Below are 19,004 nucleotides of genomic sequence, written 5' to 3' on the forward strand. Positions count from 1 at the left end.
GGGAGTAAATGAGCTGAATCAACAAAAGTTTGAACTCGAGCTCCATTTAGCCGTTTGTTAGTTCAACGGCCGAATCGTGAGTTTTTTAGTTGTTACTTATTATTTTTAATATATATATATATATATATATATATACATTAACAATAAAAACTAAATGCATATAAAAAAATCAGTGCTTCTTTTATTTTTTTAATTAAGGAAAATTATCCTATACATATATGTAAAATCCCTCTGTTTTCAGTTAACAATTACATCAACAAACTTCGATACAAAATTTTCTCCCTAAACATAATAAATATATTGTAATGAATTATATATTATGAATACATACTAACACCACAAATATCCCATAAATCATCTATTTTACAGCAAAAAATAATATAAATGCAAGAGAAAACGGCAGCACTCAATTCTCCTTCGACTTCTTCTCCGATTTCACATCTTCCGCGACACATTTCACCCAAAAAACGGGAATCAGAGTACAGACCGACTGCACTAACAAAGCACTCGACAAACCCGAAAAATCGTCCCCGTTCACCCCCAAATAAGCCGCGAGTGCAACACCAAAGTACCCACTGACAATCATAGCAAGTGCAATAGCCGACATAACAAAAGCCATAACCGAACCCTCGCACCCCCTTGGACAATGCTTCGCCATCAAAACACTGAAGGGCAAAACTTTAAAGAAATAAAGAACCTCGAGCAAACCCGAAATAACCACCACGTAGAAAGAATCCGAAATCCCAATACTCTTGTAAACCCCATTCACAAATAGAAAATCCGACGCCATGAAAACCACCATTGCAATTTGAACGGCCGCGATTAATTTCCTCGAAGAGATCGACTTTAGGTACCGTTCGTAGACCATGGCCCACACTAGCATAGCTCCTTGACCAAAGACTTTTGAAATTCCAAGGAGTGAAGATTCAATTTTTAAATGTTGGGTTTGGTAGAAAAACATTGTACCGGTTAGCGTTGGGATTACGGCATAGGAAAAAGCGAACCATAGTATGGAATAAATAATCTCGGGTTTTTTTAGTGCGCATACTAGTTCCGATATTTGCTTCTTTAAACCTATGTTGGAGGGCGTTTTTGGAAGGTTTAAAGAGCTCTCGCGGATTGAGAGTGTTGTGAGGAGTTGAAGAGAGAGAAGAATGGCGTAGACGAAGAACATCATTCGAGGGGAGTATTGGTTTATGGCGATTCCCCCTACAAGATTACCGAAAACGCCCCCGATCGAGGAGGCCATCAAAACGAATGACTGAAGCTCGCCGGATGAATTAGGTTGTTTTGCGGTTTCTGCTACCATTGCGTCATTCGCGACTTCAACTATAGAAGCGCCGAGATTTCCGAGGAGGAGATAGAACGTGATTGAGGTAATTGACATGCCGGATGTAGCAAAGATTGCAATAGCCATCCAGGAAATTGCTTGCAAAAATGCTGCAGAAAAATATATGTATGAATCGACCAGCAAAATATATATATATATATATATATATATATATATATATATATATATATTCACTTAGTTCTTGATACTCGAATGTTTTCCAAATAACTCCCGTGACACCAAATTCATAAATAAATAGATAACTTATCGTTAATATGGTGGATTTGAAGGATTTGAAGGGAGAATTACAAATCCATCGAACTAGTTTAGATGAATCTACTTAGCAATGGACCTCTAACCCATTAGTCGTTTTTTTTTTCCGAGTCATTGTGGTGGATTTCAAATCCATCTCGTTTAGTAAAATCCCTTCCCCAAATCTAAATCCTCCCATCTAATTGCAACCTAAGCGTTTACTGGCAGCTCATCGTATTATGTTACTATAAATATATATAACAAGCATTACTACATTCGACTAGTCACCATAAACGAGTATTCCTACAAAGAACGAGTTCGCAGTCAATAACCCTACATTCTATTCCGATAATGACCGAAAAAACTTCATCAAGACCGCACTTCAAAGATCAAACTAAACATTTTCGATAATCACACAAGATCCCAAACTCCACATTTCCTAAGCTTTCGATTATCTTCTTCCCCTTCTCTCGTATTACAGAGCAACAAATCATCACATACTAATTTCAATTAATTTTTTAATCTGTATAGAATATTACACATTCAATGTTTTAATTAAAAAAAAAAAAAGAAGGAATTTTTTGTACCTCCAATGGCTATGTAAGGAACGCGATGCTGGCCAAAGATGTAGAAGGAATCGGAGATAATGCCGTAAAAGGGTTTAGCAACCATAGGCAAATTGGCCGAGTTCAGAAGGATCTGAAGCGTAGAAGGTTCCACTCTCAACCCATCTTTCAGGAAGAAATTCACACCCATCCATGGAAAACACCTCAATCCCTGCACCCAAAATCCGATTCCCAGCAGCACCTTCCGATTTCTCGCACTATCGCTCTCAATTGACACCATTGTCGAAATTCAACACACGATTAGGTATTGGAACAGATCCCTAAAAAAAAAAAAAAATCACGATTTCGATCCAAGGGTATTGTGAAGGAATTGTCGAAATCTTCGAGATATTTTAGAGGAGAAATGATTTAATTGGGGGAGATATTTTGAAGGAGGAGAGAGAAGTGAAATCTCGCTGGCGAGAGAGATTATGGAGAAGCAACGTGGCAGTGTAGACGAAGAAGATCTGAGAATGATTATTCAATGTCGGCTGACCCAATTCAATGGCACCAAAAGCGACGGTGTGCGCGCGCGCTTTATAAAGCGATGACGTCACTTGAAGCTTTGATGATTGTGTATTTTAAATTTTGTTTAAATTAGTATTAAGGGATTTGTTCGACCCTACACCCGGTGATAAACACCGGGTGGGTCTTCTGCTACCACGTGTCTTTTTTTTTTGTATTTTATAATAGATTTTCGCTAGGGTTTACCTTTAGGGGTTTTAGAAAAGTAAAAAAAGGAACATGTGGCAGCAGAAGACTCACCCAGTATTTATCACCGGGTGTAGGGTCCACTACAACACATATCGTCATTCATAGCGTTTCAGAAACGCTATTATAGGCTAACATAGCGCTTTTACAAACGCTATGTCCGCCGGAGCTATAATAGGTCCTAGTCCTATTATAGCGTTTTGCAAACGCTATAGTATGTTTGCCAACTATAGCGTTGATTATGTGCTATTGTATAGTTTTGAACATCAACAAAAACACACTATTGTAAATTATGATAACATCTTTTTCTCGCTATTATTGTTCTTCTACATCATTTTTTAAATGCTATCATCATCATTTATTAAATTAATCTATAATTACATTCTATTATTACATTCTATCAGTATCGGTATCATTATCAGTATCGGCATTAGTATCGGCATCAGTATTGGTATCGGTATCGGTATCAATATCAATATCAATATCAATATCAATATCAATATCAGTATCATTATCAGTATCAATATCAGTATCAGTATCAGTATCAGTATCAGTCTCAGTATTCGTATCCGTATCAGTATCAGTATTAGCATCAGTATCAGTATCAACATTTGTATCAATATCAGTATGAGTATGAGTATCAGTATGAGTATCATCATTTGTATCAATATCAGTATCAATATCAGTATGAGTATCAGTATCAAGTAAATATCAGTATCAGTATCGATATTAGTATCGATATTAGTATCATTATCAGTATCAGTATCAATATCAATATCAATATTAGTATCAGTATTAGTATGAGTATCAGTATGATTGTGAGTATGAGTATGAGTATTAATATGAGTATCAATATTAGTATTAATATTACTATGAGTATCAGTATGAGTATCGATATTAGTATCAGTATCAATATCAATATTAGTATTAGTATTAGTATAAGTATTAGTATTAATATTAATATTGCTATGAGTATCAATATTAGTGTCAATATCAGTATCAGTATTAATATTAGTATTAATATAATATTACTATGAGTATCAGTATGAGTATAAGTATTAGTATCAGTATCAAAATTATTATTGTTATTAGTATCAGTATTAGTCTTAATAATTAGTATGAGTATTACTATTGGTATCAATATCACTATTCGTATCACTATAAGTATCAATATCATTATTAGTATTAGTATCAATAGCAGTCTTAGTATTAGTATTAGTATTAGTATTAGTATTAGTATTAGTATTAGTATTAGTATTAGTATTAGTATTAGTATTAGTATTAATATTAGTATTAATATCAATGTAAGTATCAATATTATTATTAGTATTACTATCAATATTATTCTTATTCTTAGTATTAGTATTATTATCAATATCAATATTAGTATTAGTATTAGTTTTATTATTAGTATTAGTATTAGTATTGGTACGTGTATGTGTATTATTATTATTACCAGTATTAGTATTAATATTTGTATTAGTATCAATATTAGTACCAATATTAATATTAGTATTAGTATTAGTATTAGTATTAGCATTAGTATTAGTATTAGTATTAGTATTAGTATTAGTATTAGTATTAGTATTAGTATTAGTATTAGTATTAGCATTAGTATCAGTATTATTATTAGTATTAGTATTAGTATATATTAGTACCAGTATTAGAACCAATATTAGTATTAGTACCACTATTAGTATTAACATTAGTATTAATATTAGTATTAGTATTAGTATTAGTATTAGTATTAGTATTAGTATTAGTATTAGTATTAGTATTAGTATTAGTATTAGTATTAGTATTAGTATTAGTATTAGTATGAGTATTAGTATTAGTATTAGTATTAGTATTAGTATTAATATCAGTATCAGTATTAGTATGAGTACCAGTATTAATTGAATTAATATCACTATTGGTAACAATATTGGTATTAGTATTGGTATCCGTATTGGTATCAATATTGGTATCAGTACTGGTAGTGGCGTATACATCATATCTCTTTTGCAATATTTATAAGTTTTATTGTTGTTTGAGTAATGTGCATCACTAATTGAACGCCATTAGTGATAAACTTGCTGGTTATTTGAATATCTATTGTGTTACTTCTCCGCTACCGTGTTTGTTGTTACCTTAGTTATTTTGCAGAAGACTCACATAGTGTAGTAGATTGCAATCCAAGAAATAGAGTTATACCATATGTTTTAAATGATTTACTTAATCTTAATATCGTGCTTTGCGCGCCTCATGTTTTCTTATTTGTAATATTTAACTTAATTTCATATGTTACAACTCTAAATTAAGAGATAAAGTTTATGTTTTTTATTTCCTTCCATTTTGTTTTACTTGAATTGGTATTGTGATAAAGAGATAGTCGTTTACATAAGTTTATTTTTCTCATTTTGAAACTCACCTCCGTGCAACGCACGGGTGAAATACTAGAAGTGGGTTGGTCGAGAAATTACTAATATACATATTTAACCTGTTATTTACTTAACATGCCGTTAGCACTCCGACGCCCAAGTCAGTAATTTTCTTAACAAAATTCTCCCGTTTAATTATAAGTTCTTGAGTTGTAGGTTTCTTACCTCGTATGGCCCATGATATCTGGTATTTATAGGAAAATGTTCGGACATCAATTTCTTCCTCAATTCAGTTAAACCCTATCCAATCACTTCTGGACAAAAAAATATATGAATGCAAAATTATCTTTCAATTGTATTTACTTTGTCGTGTTAGGTGAATATTTGAATAGCCGCACTTGCCGAAAGTAGCAAACATTCTCTGAACCTGTCAGCCAATGGGACGTGCATTAAATGATGTCACATCGCCCAGGCGAGCAAGTGTCTCGGTTAATTGTAGCTGACTAAGGAGGTTATCCCTCTCTTGACTTGTTCGTAAGAGTTGCTCGCAAGTACTTCGTTGGAAGATTCTCGTCGGCGGCCCCTTTATGCGAGCTTTGTGTCCATTTATGGGCTTTTATTGGGTCAGATCTGCTTAACGGACTAGTGGGATTGAATTGAGACGAATTAATTAATATTTTTTTATCACAAAATTTTTTCAGTTTACGGACTATTTGCACCGGGACAGAGTTTAGGCAATGCACTTCAAGTGTATGTAGTTTCTTTTAAGGATAAATTACGGCCATCCACGAGGTAAGGTTAAATTAAGAAACCCCCCTCGTTTGGATAATTACAATCACATCTCTCAACTAATAAGTCTTCTTATACGTTCACCCTTATAGTGTCAAATTCAACATAATATTCTAAATTCCGTGGAATGTTCTCTAGTTTGTACTCATTTTGTGTAAAAAACGCAGTTTCTGATGCACCACAATCTGATATTTACAAACCAAGAGACACATCTTATAATCATCTTGTTTTAAAATTTAGAGCTCGAATGGGGTAAAACGAGTACAAATTGGAAAATATTCCACGTAATGTAGAAGATTCAACTGAATTTGACACCGCAATGATGAACGTGTAAGAAGATTCATAATTGAGGGGTGGTTGTAATTATCCAAACATGAGGAATTTTTTTTTTTTAATTTGACCTTGGCCGTAATTTACCCTAACAAAAATGTTGAGAAAAATGATATATATATTTTTTTTACCGTAGAAGTTGAATAAAATGTTTGAATTATTTTAGGGAAAGTTTTTGAAAAAGCTTAAACTTTTTTCCCAACGGTCATTAAAATTAAAATCTTAATTATTTTCAGATTTTGAGGAACAACAAATCTTAATTATTTCCTCTTCCATTCCAATTATTTCCAAAACTCCGTTTATCTTCACCCTCGAAACCAAACACCCCCTCAATACACAGACCCCAATAAGAACTCTGATTTCTTCTCTCTCTCTCTCTCTCATTTACCAAATTTCAAATTTCCACTCTAAAGCGGGAAGTGAAGAACAAACCCTCGTCCAAAATCCACTCTGACAATACCAGAAGATCGTCAATGGCGGACGGCCATAGGAAGCCGGCGATGAGCCTCAATCAGCTTCACAGCCGATATCTTGTCGACCTCTCTGCTTCTCAACCTAATCAACCCAAACCAAAACCAGGTAAATTTTTATAATTTCACATGTTTAAATATGCATATCTGTAGTTATACACGTGAGTTTATCCTTGCCCTAATTTTTATTTTTATTTTTTGTGGTTTGATTTTTGGAAACCTTAGTCGATGATGTAATCCAATCAACGGTAAAGCCCAATGAGAGATTTGACGATGTTCCCCGATTTGACTTCGGTACTCCTTCTCCGCCTGTTCAAGGTATTTTTGTTTCCTTGTATATATTTAAATTAATAATTTCGTTTTTGTTTGAGGAAAATGAGATATCTTTTTTTGTATTAAAATTGATGCATGGCAAGTGAATGATGAAGAGCCTGTGTCAAAGCTTAAGGAATCATCTCCGTGCTTGTATGGTGGCTTTTCCGACTTTGATTCCCCTTCTTCCGTTCTTGGTATGTATTCTGACCTCTCTGTAGTTTTCTTTGGCCCTGCGTAATTGCGTGTAAAGAAACTTGAGTGTAGTGACTTTTATTTCTATCTTTTGTTACACACCTTTTTATAGATTAGTAATCTTGTTCTACAAAGTAGACTTACTTACAAAATATGGGTTGACCATAGTTATCTGTAGAAGCCATTTTTTCTGAGGATAAAATTACGAACATAAACATACATGAAATTGTAGTCTTGAGGGTATTCAGTGTGTATCTGCTCTGTGGATTATTGCGTATTTATCGAGGTTCACTACTGAAACTTCTGTCAATATTCGAGAAAATGATATTCTTATACATTTAATTGTACTCTCTGTATTCCTCCTGTGTCAGTGTTTAATTACTTTAATCCCTTACTCTGATATCTGCTACATAATTTATTTATTTATTGTTTAATATAAGCTAATAATTTTTTGGTTTTTCACAAATGTACTGAAAGCCGCTGAACCACATGAAAGTGGAAAGACTGCTAAAGAAGGCGGCAGTTCGTCTGAGACAAATCCAACTACTTCTGGCTCATATGAATATAATATCAATTTTCCAGGTATAGAATCTGCGATTTTCTAATTTAGTTGAACAGGCATATCCTGTTCCTTACATTTGTTTAAGATAAACTAATAATTTTTTTTCTGACAAATGTATTGAAAGCCTCTGAACCGCATGAAAGAGGAAATACTGCTAAAGAAGATGACAATTATTCTGAGATAAATCCAACTATTTATGACTCATCTGAATATGATGCCAATCTCCCAGGTATAGAACCTGCAATTTTCTATTCTATTGAACAGACATACTCCGGTCCTTACGTCTCTCTTTCCCTTGTATTGTTTTCAGAACTATCTATTCTTACTTTTTCTAAGATGGTTTAATATGTCAATGAATTGATCAGTTGGTTTCGAACATGAGCATATTGAGCAAGAGAGTGGAAAAATACCTGAAGAAGTTAATACTGCCAAGGAAACATCTTCAGTATCTAGTATTACTGAATTTGGTTCTAGTTTCCCAGGTATTTGCTGACTCTTCCTGTTATCCCGCATATCTATCATTATAAGATGCACGAATCTTTAATATATTTAATATTCATGGACTTTGTCAATGTAGAAACAATTGCAGGAGAAGAAAGGCAAACAAAGGTGAGAATTAAAGGCAGACGTCGCCTCTGCAAAATAGCAGACAGTGATGCTGAGGCAGGAAAGAATTTGACAAGAGAGGAAGAGCCAAAACCAGATGGCATTTCGGATTTCGATTCGCCTTTTCAAGCGAACAAATCATGCGAGAGTAAAGGAAATGAAATCAGAGACATACTGAATGATTTGAGCTCGAGGTTTGAGATTCTGTCCATTGAGAAGAAAAAGCTACCCAAGAAAGTCGAGTTGCAGGAGCCAGTAAGAAGTAAACTGTATGACGTGACCATAAACGAGGGATCGCCTGAATATCAAGCTGCTTCCGCTACTTCATTTCTGCTTTCGTCCGATTCTTTAACAGAGACAACAAAGTCGAAATTTGGAGGTGCGGTTACCAATGAACTGCCACAGAAAAAGAATCGCAATGCTGATGTAAAGGATGATGGTTTTTTTGGTAAGGCCAACAGAACCATGGATAACTCTCGAGGGTTTAAAGATAATAAATTTATGAAGGCACATGTAAAGCCAGAGCCTGCAAAAGAATCTAAAGCTTACAATTATAAAAGACAAGAGAAAGATTGCAATTCTGACAATTATGCATTTTTGAGTGAACGAGTGGACGGGAAGCAAGGGAAGTTCATTGAAGTGTCTGACGATGACGAAGCTGATGATGTCAGCATAGTGGATGGTGATGTAGAGGATTTCACGTTGAGTGGTCTGAAGGGAATATACAGGTTATCTGCTAAAATGGCAAAAATGTTGTATCCACATCAGCGCGAAGGCTTAAAGTGGCTTTGGTCTCTTCATTGTATGGGTAAAGGTGGAATTTTGGGTGATGATATGGGCCTTGGCAAGACAATGCAGGTAAAAAAAGTAAATAAATTTTATTGTTAATTGTTTTAATAGTTTCTATAATGACCTTGTATACGATTGACCTCTATGATTTTTTTCTTCTCAGATTTGTAGCTTTTTAGCTGGACTGTTCCATTCCAATTTGACTCGGAGGGTGTTGATTGTTGCCCCAAAAACACTATTAACCCATTGGACAAATGAGCTGTCAACAGTTGGGCTCTCCGATAAGACGAGAGAGTATGTCATTCTATTGATTTTACTCTCTGAATTTCTGTAAATGTGAACTTATGATATGATGCTTATCAGAGTCTTAACGTTTTCTTTCTATTTTCAGGTATTTTTCAACTTGCGCAAAATTACGACACTATGAGCTGCAGTATGTACTTCAGGTATTTTCATTTTTACTTTTGTTTATAAATTACATACTAAATTTTTTATTTCAAGCTAGATGAGTTTACAATATTTATGAAAATATTTTAATATACTTTATATAAGAAAAATATAAGAAATAACTATTTAAAAACTTATAAAATCTAAATACAGGTTTTCAACTCCATATCCAACACTTCAACATCTAATCTCTAAAATAAGATCTAATAACTTATCAACTCTTGCACTTAGTAGACGTTTAACATAAACCGAGCTCGTAGTCTGTAGCTGTTGCGTCACTCTTATTATGTGAAATGACTTTAGGAAAAAAGTATGGTCCTATGTTTAAGTATATCTTCATGCAGGAAGATCAAGAAATGCAAAAGGTAGACCCATTTTTTATTCGACATGGTTTCTTAACTTCCTTGTCTCTGCTGTATATTCCCATTGCACATCAATTGCTGTATTTTTGCAGTGCAAATACTCGAGTGAAGATTAGTGCAATGACTCTAGATTGCCTTTTTTCGTCCTGTAACATCGTTTCTCACTTTTTTTGTACTGAATATTTTCTCTTCTCACAGGACAAAGGTATTCTTCTAACAACATACGATATTGTGCGGAACAATACAAAAGCCTTGTGTGGAGATCATCGTTACTGCGATGATGGAGAAGATGAAATGAGATGGGATTATATGATTCTTGATGAAGTAAATCTATATTTCTTAATTATACATTCAAGACTAACAATTATATTTTTTCTTTAGTTCTCTCTATGCAATATGTCTCCTCCATGCACTGACTTGCTCGATTTTATTAACTTTTAAGGTTTAAAATTAATTAAATTTTTAGGGCCATCTTATAAAAAATCCAAGTACACAAAGGGCAAAGTCGTTGCTTCAGATACCTTGTGCTCATCGCATCATTATCAGTGGCACTCCACTCCAGAACAATTTAAAGGTAATAATGGTTTGCCACTTTGTATTTTTATTTACAATGTTTATTTTCCTATGTATTTATTTTTTGCATACAAGAATCAGTGGAAAAATTGAATATTAATGGCACTGCTTCTCTCTCTCTCTGTAGGAACTTTGGGCCTTGTTTAGTTTCTGTTGTCCTGAGCTGCTAGGCGACAAGAAAGAGTAATCTATCCACCAAGCTCAAATTCCATATATTTGTCAAGTTACTGTGGCATAAGTTGATGCTTTTATCCTATTATTCATTTTAGGTTTAAGGAAAAATATGAGCACTTCATTAATAGAGGAAACGAGAAAAATGCCTCTGATAGGGAAAAGCGTATTGGTTCATCTGTTGCAAAGGTGATTGTTCACAATTTTAGTTTTTAACCTGTTAAATGTCTTGTCAACTTGATTGAATATATCCTTTATTTGGCATGTCAACTATATCTAATTGACTCTTATGTTGATAGAACCTGAGAGACTGCATTCAACCATATTTTTTGAGACGAATGAAAAGCGAAGTATTTCAGGATAGTACCTCACTGTCCAAGAAGAATGAGATTATTGTATGGCTACGATTAACTCAATGCCAGGTATATGTTCAATACATTCTATTCCCTCATATTTTCAATTACCATAACCTTTTTATTTTTTAGAAGAATTAACTTAAAGAGTGTATATTTTTTTTCGTCATGAATCCAGCGTCAACTTTACGCAGCTTTTTTAAACAGTGAGATTGTGATCTCAGCTTGTGATGGTTCGCCTCTTGCTGCAATTACGGTAATATGCATAAACTATTATTTTCTTTGCGATTTTAGTTTATATCCATTAACCTCTGTCGAAAGTTTTTTTGACATAACATAAGTTTATGAAATGGTTGTTTAACTATCTATTTAATATGTGCTTTATCTGCCATGTTATCAAGTCCGTCTTAACCAACAAACTATTTGTATTCGTTGATTTCTAGACTGTCGTCTTTGTCATCATGCTATCCACAAGAGTGTTCCATAATAGAGCATGCTATTTATCTTCTTGAAGTTTCATCTGCGTTTCTGTTGTATCTGTCTATATTTGACAATTTCTTGGCTCAAGAAAGAACAGGGTAGTTAATATCTTCATGCAGTCCAGATATGAATGAATACACCTATATTTTATCCTGATGGAATGTTGACAAACAATTAATAACGTCTTAAAGCTATCTATCTAGTGAATGTTGACAAACAATTAATCTATTTAATTAGATTGTGCTCGAAAACGTAATCCCTCTTTTCAGCATTTGGCACTCTATGCGCAACCTGTTATCTAGAAAGACTGATTCTTCTTTTGTTAACAGATCTTGAAAAAAATATGTGATCATCCACTTCTATTGACAAAAAGAGCTGCTGAAGATGTTCTAGAAGGGTTGGATTCAAGTGTGAACCAGGACGATCAACGTGTCGCCGAAAAATTGGCAATGCATTTGGCAGATGTTGCTGAGAGATTTGACATTGTTGATAATCATGATATCTCTTGCAAATTATCGTTTATATTATCTTTACTGGTAAGGCCCTTCATTGAACAACTATGCGTAATGTATTTCTATTTTTGCATGGTAAAATTCACACCATATGTCAATCTTTTTGTTACAGGCTGATTTAGTTCCAAAGGGACACAACGTGCTTATATTTTCACAAACTCGGAAGATGCTTAATATAATTCAGGTTAGTCTAGTATTAGATGTTTGACATTCTGTTCATTATGTGCTTCATTAAAGCAAGCTCATCTATAATTTGCAGTTTGCGTTTCTCGTCATAATGATATAATGTTACTGCAAGAAATTCATCAAAGCAGGTGCTGATATGTGGAAACTAGACACATCTTTTATCGTTAAACACATAACATGATATTATAGCTATCTTGTCAAAATCACAATTTAATCCAAAACAGGGTTTGAAAAATCAATTTTCTACCCTAATATATTCTGCGGAAATCTGAGGTTCACTTTCTAGTAGCAGGTTAATATTTAAGTTACTGTGGTGTTCAAGAGAAATTTGATGCTTAGATAGAATGAGAATTTTATGAAGCCTTTCCTTTTATGCAGGTTATTCACTTAACTAGGATTTATCATAATTTTCATTTAACACTTGAGTTCTTACTCTCTTGTATTTTCTTCTCCCACATTTGCCATCAGAACACGCATCACGACTTTTCTTTTGATTTAGTGGAAACTCATTATTCAAACTATATCTTGTTACTCAGGAATCATTGATGGCCAATCAATACAAGTACATGCGTATAGATGGGACTACCAAAATTGCTGATAGAGCTAAAATCGTCAAGGTTTTATTTCTTCTTCTTATTTAATATAAATGAAAGAAATCATGTAAAGAAACAATATTTTTGATACATTTATTTCATTTTTCTTAAGGATTTCCAAGAGGGCCGTGGAGCGCCAATTTTTCTCTTGACTTCCCAAGTTGGTGGATTGGGCCTTACACTAACCAACGCCGATCGTGTAATTGTGGTTGACCCTGCTTGGAATCCGAGGTTTGTTTTCTTAATTTTTTTTACATTTTTATTTGTGATTCATTTATTGAAAATATTAATTTCTTCAAATAAAACATGGAACCAATTATTCTTCATTCCAGTTTTCTTTTTGGATAATTATTCTCTTGAACTTACATCTGTAGTATTTTTGTATTGTTTTTCTCATGATTTTTCACCATACGATGTTTGTCATTGATAAGATATTTTGTTGCCTTTGCTCCAACCACAAGAGTTATTTTGAATTATTTTGCGTTGTTAAGTTTGTTTACAACTTTTGCAGCACTGACAGTCAGAGTGTAGATCGTGCATACCGGATTGGACAAAAGAAGGATGTTGTCGTTTACAGACTGATGACATGTGGCACCGTGGAGGAGAAAATTTATAGAAAGCAGGTTGGCAAATTCTAACATTCATTATCACACATTTTCATCTTTTGGCACATTTTTTTTTTGCATTCGGGTTTTTATTTATTTTGAAGGGAGTTCTTACTTTTAGCTGTATATGCAATTTTTTTTATACCTTTGTTCCAGGTATTCAAAGGAGGATTATTCAGAAGTGCAACTGAACATAAAGAACAGATTCGTTATTTCAGCCAACAGGTATTCTTTAAAATTAAATGTTTATGCGCTTTTTCAGTCAGGGGCTTAGGGGAGAAACTTGTTGTAGTTGTAGTCTGATGCACATATTAGGGGTTTAGGAAGAAAATAGGATTTTTTTTTTTAATTAAAGTAGTTGGTTGCCTGAAAGCTTATTTGATAGGAAAGTTGCTTTCCAATAACCGAACTGAAGCTATGTAACCGGGTAATCACAATACCACCCGAATACCCATTTCCAATCATATTTTATCTGAGGGTAGTGAATGCCCACCCCCAATCCAAATTAATAAGACATTCATATTTGGCTGGTGATATAAAGTATATTCTTGTTATCACTTTATTGAGGCCATTGTTGTGTTTTCGTGTTCAACTTTTCAGGACCTCAAGGATCTTTTCAATTTGCCCAAACAAGGATTTGATATTTCTCTCACTCAACAACAGTTGCTTGAAGAGCATGATGAACAGCATATAATGTATGAGTTTGTTACAAACGTATTTCATTCATTAAACAAGCGTGGCGTGCATAATTATGTTTTACTTCCGTATTTCCAACATATATTAATTGATTTGCTAGTGCATTATTGTTAAAGATTGAATTCTTACACTTTCGTTTTGTAACTCTAACTTAGAGATTCTAATAGTTACCATTTTATCCGCAGGGAACCGTCGCTCAAAGCACATGTAGAGTTCCTTCAAACTCTCAACATTGCCGGAGTTAGCCAGCATAGTCTGCTATTTTCGAAGGCAGCGCCTGTACAAACTATTGAAATAGAGGACGAACAAGAAAAGTGAGTCTTGTATTAGTCGCATGTGTTCAATTCCCTTTGTTCTCCCACGACAGAAAGTAAAAGAAACGGATCTTTCTTAGTGAAACGTATCTCAGCTTCCTCTTTTTTTATGGGTTTTTTCTTTCTGCAACAATGCATAAATAACTGGATAGGTGGCCCTTATCTCCTTCACCGAAATTATAATCTTGAATTTGTGTCTCCTGCTACTGATTTCTGGAAAAATGTAAACACTGCGTTTATATGTATTGTCTGTCTATATCTTTGTAAGAAAAAGAAATACTTACTCCCCTCGTTCCGTCTACAGGTTAAAAGGGAGTACATTCGTAGGGAATGCATCTACACGACCATATGTGGAGCGTAATGTTGATGGGTATTGTTGTTGATAAAGAAAAAATATATTCGTCATTCTTGACCATAATTTGTTAATGATTGATTGTTCATGTGATAATAATTTAATTTCTTTATACAGGGCGCAATACGCATACAACCCCAAGGATGTAAAGAGATTTCAGAGGAATTCAAGTCCCGATGTTAAAGAACCATCAGCAGAGGAAATCCGAGAGAGAATTAATCGCTTATCCGACATCTTTAATACGGTAAGCATTTTCAGATTGATGAATTTTTCAAACTTACTGAATTAGTATTCATGAAAGCCGCTGAGTTACTGTTTGAAGTTTGGATTTTTTTTGCTCCTTTCAACATATGATTTGTGCTATTCATGTGAGTTACACTAATCTGGAAAGTTCGTATAATTTTTCGTAGCTCGTGAATATCAATCGGGAAATATTCATATTCATATGTTGTCAAATAAGAAAAAAAAAAAAAGAATATACGACTGATGTGAGAATAACACAGATGTAAACTAATATGAGGCAATGTATTTTCGCTGTACCTAATAAATTTACGTCGGGATTTGATGATGCTCATGCATTATATGATTCTTATACAGGTTGCAGTCTCAAGGCTACCTGATAAAGGAGAAAAAATACACAGGCAAATAGCTGCATTGTACGTTCAGCTTGATCAGTTGAACATTACAAAAGGAAACGAGGACGATGTTATCGAGTTGTAGATACACGCGGATTGTGCTATATCCTAAACCTCTCAAGTTTCTCGTTGGGCGATTTATTGTTATCATTTAAGTATGATTTCCCTGGAAATCTGATCTCCTAATATAAGGTTTTGTTATTGTTTCGAGAGCTGATATTCGGAATTAGAAAACAATATGTATTGACCTCAAAATAGTTTTGTGCTCAAAATTGTGAAAAACTCGATCACAAATTTCTAAAAAGTATTTCCGATTGTCGTTTGAATGTCAATCGCCAAATGTTTATTACACTTGGTATAATTTCCGCAAGATTGAAAGAAAAGTTAGTGGTGCATTATGAGGTCAATAATATTAATCATTCGACGATTCTGTAATTTTAGTTAATCGAAAAAATAATAATTTGAATTCCTATAAAAAAAATATGTAGTAAAAAATATTAGAAATGAACTCCTCAGCAAAAGTATTTACTATTTGAAAACAAATCATCTACAAAATACTCTTGTCAACAATAAACCTTAATTGCGTAAGCTAGTCTTCAACGTGTACCGTACGAAAGACAATTAGAGCAGAAAAAAAAACGAAGTCGAAATATTTCGACCGTGAGATAACACAATTCATTTTCATTAAACTTAAAGCTTCTGCCAACTACAAAAAAGCATTCGAGCAAACAGCCTCTGCAAAACAAAATCTCCCGAAGTGACGTAATAATCTTTAGCATTAGTATATAACCGTTAACTATTTCGTGGCTTTATCAGCAGACGAAGAAGGCAGCTTGTCTGTCAGTGACGCAGAGTTTGGTGACTGCTCTGTAACTGTAGCAGAGCTAGTCGATTTCTCAGCCTCGACGAGTCTACGTAGTCTTTCTTGTAGACCTCGAACTCTGTCTTCAGTTTTACGGAGCTTTCTCCATCTGTAGGTCAACCAAAGGCCAAATCCACCGTACACAAGTATATATGAACCCCAAACGTAAGGGTAAGTTTCTGCATGCTCTTTCATTTTCCTATACTGCTCTCCTATTGGACCTCCCCAATGGGCAGCCGCCACCTGGCTTCTTTCTTGCTGCCCATCGCCACTTTGTAAAGGACTGATATCTTCTGCTTTGCCCTCGTTCGACATTCTTTTGTCCCGTCATATTAAAAAAAAAAAAAAAACTTTTTTTATTTGTATATTTTATATAGATGTAAACTTACGAAAAAATAATCAAATAACAACAGCAATAAATATCTACAATATGAACTAATTGTCGACAAACTATAGTTCTTGCGTACACACATCAATGACCGTAATAGCTTTATCACAGCCATCTCAAAACATCGAAATATTACAGTGCGCGCGCGCGCGCGCGCACACACACACACACACACATGCATAAATTATGTTCTAATACAAAATGAAACACGACTGACTAAAACATATTAATACCGAAAATTTCCGTCAATTGCTCATTAATTCATCAAGGGGACTTGCTGTGATAATCTGGTAAATATAGGCTTCGTTTGGCCCTTTTCTCAAATTCTTTCCATTATTCTTCCAAAACGAAATCTTTCGAACAAAATAGAAAAACAAAAACAAAAGTGGCTCTCTCTCTCTCTACAACAATTTAATTTTCAAATTTCTTCTCTCCAAAGTACTTTTCTCCCATCACATTTGGAAAAGAATCGACTGCCACGGCTGCTACGACTTCGACATACAGTATAAATTATCTTCTATCAAAATTCAAAACACCATTTTCCCAAAATAAAAATGAAAATTATGCACACCCGAATGGAGAACGGGGGCCAATGAATTACTATATCATAATGGCGTACGTAAAAACGAGCGATCCGAGTCTCTAGCACTTAGCTAAAATATCAAACAACATACATTGGGCTCAACTTCCTTGTACATTAATCAATCACCCTATGCTCAATTTTGAGCTCTATTGCTTCCCATATAAACATAAAAATGAAATCAAGAATCAAAATCACATGAGTCAAGTTTACAAAATCAGCACACAAAAACCCAAAACTTAAATTGAAAGAATTGGGTCAAATCAGCATAAGATCTTCAAGCTTGGTTCAATAGCGTCAAAATAAAAACCCAAAATTCAAAACCCAAAAATCAAAACATAAATCACAGCGGGAGTGATGAACGAAAGAGCAGAGATGAGTACCTGGATTGAGAATCTGATTGTAAAACGAAAATGGTGAAGAGTTTGCCGAAGAGGAGGGTTTTACAAAACGATTTACAATTTTAGAAAAAAAGGGTTTTGCAATTATTCAGAAACCAAAAGGAATGTCAACATTAATTGGCTTATTACAAAGGGTTTTAAATTGTGTGGCATGTTTTTTTGTTGGTTTTAAGGAATGATTTAGAGTTGTATCTTATAAATTAGGGTAAATTACGGACACTGTCACCGGGTAAAATCAAATTATCAAAAAACCTCCTTCTGTTTATGTAATTACAACGACTATTTAACTATAAATTTTTTTACATGTCCCTCATTACGATGTTAAATCCAACAAAATCTTCTAAATTCCGTGAAATGTTCTCTAGTTTGTATTTGTTTTGTGCAAAAAAACAGTTTCTGGTGCACCACAATCTGATGTTTACAAGCCAAGAAATACATCTTATGATCATCTTGTTTCAAAACGTGAAGCTCGAATGGGATAAAACAGATTTAAAATAGAGAATATTACACATAATCTAAAGGGAGGTGATATTCGCGATAACAAAATTACGAATGTGAGTTTAAAAAATCCACTCTCTACTTATCTTTCTCTCTCTACAATTTTATTTTTAATAGCTTTTATATTAGAAATTGTTCCAAAACCCATGTTATTGTAGCGATTTACAAAGAAAAATGAGTGCATCGAATGAGGATCGAAATACGGAACTCAATGAGGTAAAATTTGTTCGTTTTTGTTCTTTAAATCGCGAAAACGCGACTCACAACCAATTTGGACGCCGAAAAATACGATTCACGACCAAACTAGGCGCAAAAAAGCTCGATTCACGCTCGGTTTGGGCGCGGAAAAGTACTTCCCGCGCCCGGTTTGGGCGCGAAATACAGCTTTCCGCTCCCGGTTTGGGCGGCGTGCTGACAGTTTAAAAAAAAAAAAAAACCATACATATTGGTGATGCTAAGGATTCGAACACGCTACATTATGTACAAGTATCAACTTCAACTTGCCTAACCAACTAGGTTACAGTCATTTTAAAAAATGAATAAATACGCGTTGCTAGCAAGACTCGAACACGGAACTATTATTCAATAGACGAAATGCCTGACCAACTATGCTACACCAAGTTTTGTTAACTAATGCTTATTTACATGTACTCATTCATTTCTGTTATACCGGGCAAAAAAAAAT

The 19,004-nt window shown here is 34.1% G+C and overlaps 3 protein-coding genes across 3 annotated transcripts; 1 reads left to right on the plus strand and 2 right to left on the minus strand.

Moving 5' to 3' along the window:
* Positions 1-161: 161 nt before the first annotated feature.
* LOC105957036 (Major facilitator superfamily protein) lies at positions 162-2,705 on the minus strand. Its single transcript, XM_012980948.2, has 2 exons — positions 2,170-2,705; positions 162-1,440 (listed from the first exon to the last, which is right to left on the minus strand). Exons 1-2 carry the CDS (start codon positions 2,426-2,428, stop codon positions 407-409), a joined length of 1,293 nt encoding a protein of 430 aa, XP_012836402.2. The 5' UTR covers positions 2,429-2,705; the 3' UTR covers positions 162-406.
* A 3,913-nt stretch (positions 2,706-6,618) lies between these two features.
* Positions 6,619-15,916, plus strand: CHR24 (chromatin remodeling 24). The gene is made up of 26 exons (XM_012980944.2): positions 6,619-6,956; positions 7,073-7,165; positions 7,264-7,356; positions 7,832-7,936; positions 8,041-8,145; positions 8,282-8,398; positions 8,494-9,380; positions 9,475-9,605; positions 9,703-9,757; positions 10,319-10,444; positions 10,587-10,694; positions 10,821-10,876; positions 10,963-11,053; positions 11,164-11,286; positions 11,396-11,473; positions 12,027-12,233; positions 12,322-12,393; positions 12,932-13,012; positions 13,101-13,219; positions 13,500-13,611; positions 13,750-13,818; positions 14,194-14,288; positions 14,475-14,603; positions 14,908-14,973; positions 15,073-15,199; positions 15,553-15,916. The coding sequence occupies exons 1-26, from the start codon at positions 6,851-6,853 to the stop codon at positions 15,673-15,675; spliced, it is 3,474 nt and encodes a 1,157-aa protein (XP_012836398.2). The 5' UTR covers positions 6,619-6,850; the 3' UTR covers positions 15,676-15,916.
* Positions 15,917-16,090: 174 nt separating this feature from the next.
* LOC105957035 (uncharacterized) lies at positions 16,091-17,910 on the minus strand. The gene is made up of 2 exons (XM_012980947.2): positions 17,804-17,910; positions 16,091-16,768 (listed from the first exon to the last, which is right to left on the minus strand). The coding sequence occupies exon 2, from the start codon at positions 16,765-16,767 to the stop codon at positions 16,387-16,389; it is 381 nt and encodes a 126-aa protein (XP_012836401.2). The 5' UTR covers position 16,768; positions 17,804-17,910; the 3' UTR covers positions 16,091-16,386.
* Between the last annotated feature and the right edge of the window lie 1,094 nt (positions 17,911-19,004).

The sequence above is a fragment of the Erythranthe guttata genome, chromosome 2 (assembly GCF_056151865.1).
Source record: "Erythranthe guttata isolate IM_541 chromosome 2, IM_541, whole genome shotgun sequence".
Lineage (NCBI taxonomy): Eukaryota > Viridiplantae > Streptophyta > Magnoliopsida > Lamiales > Phrymaceae > Erythranthe > Erythranthe guttata.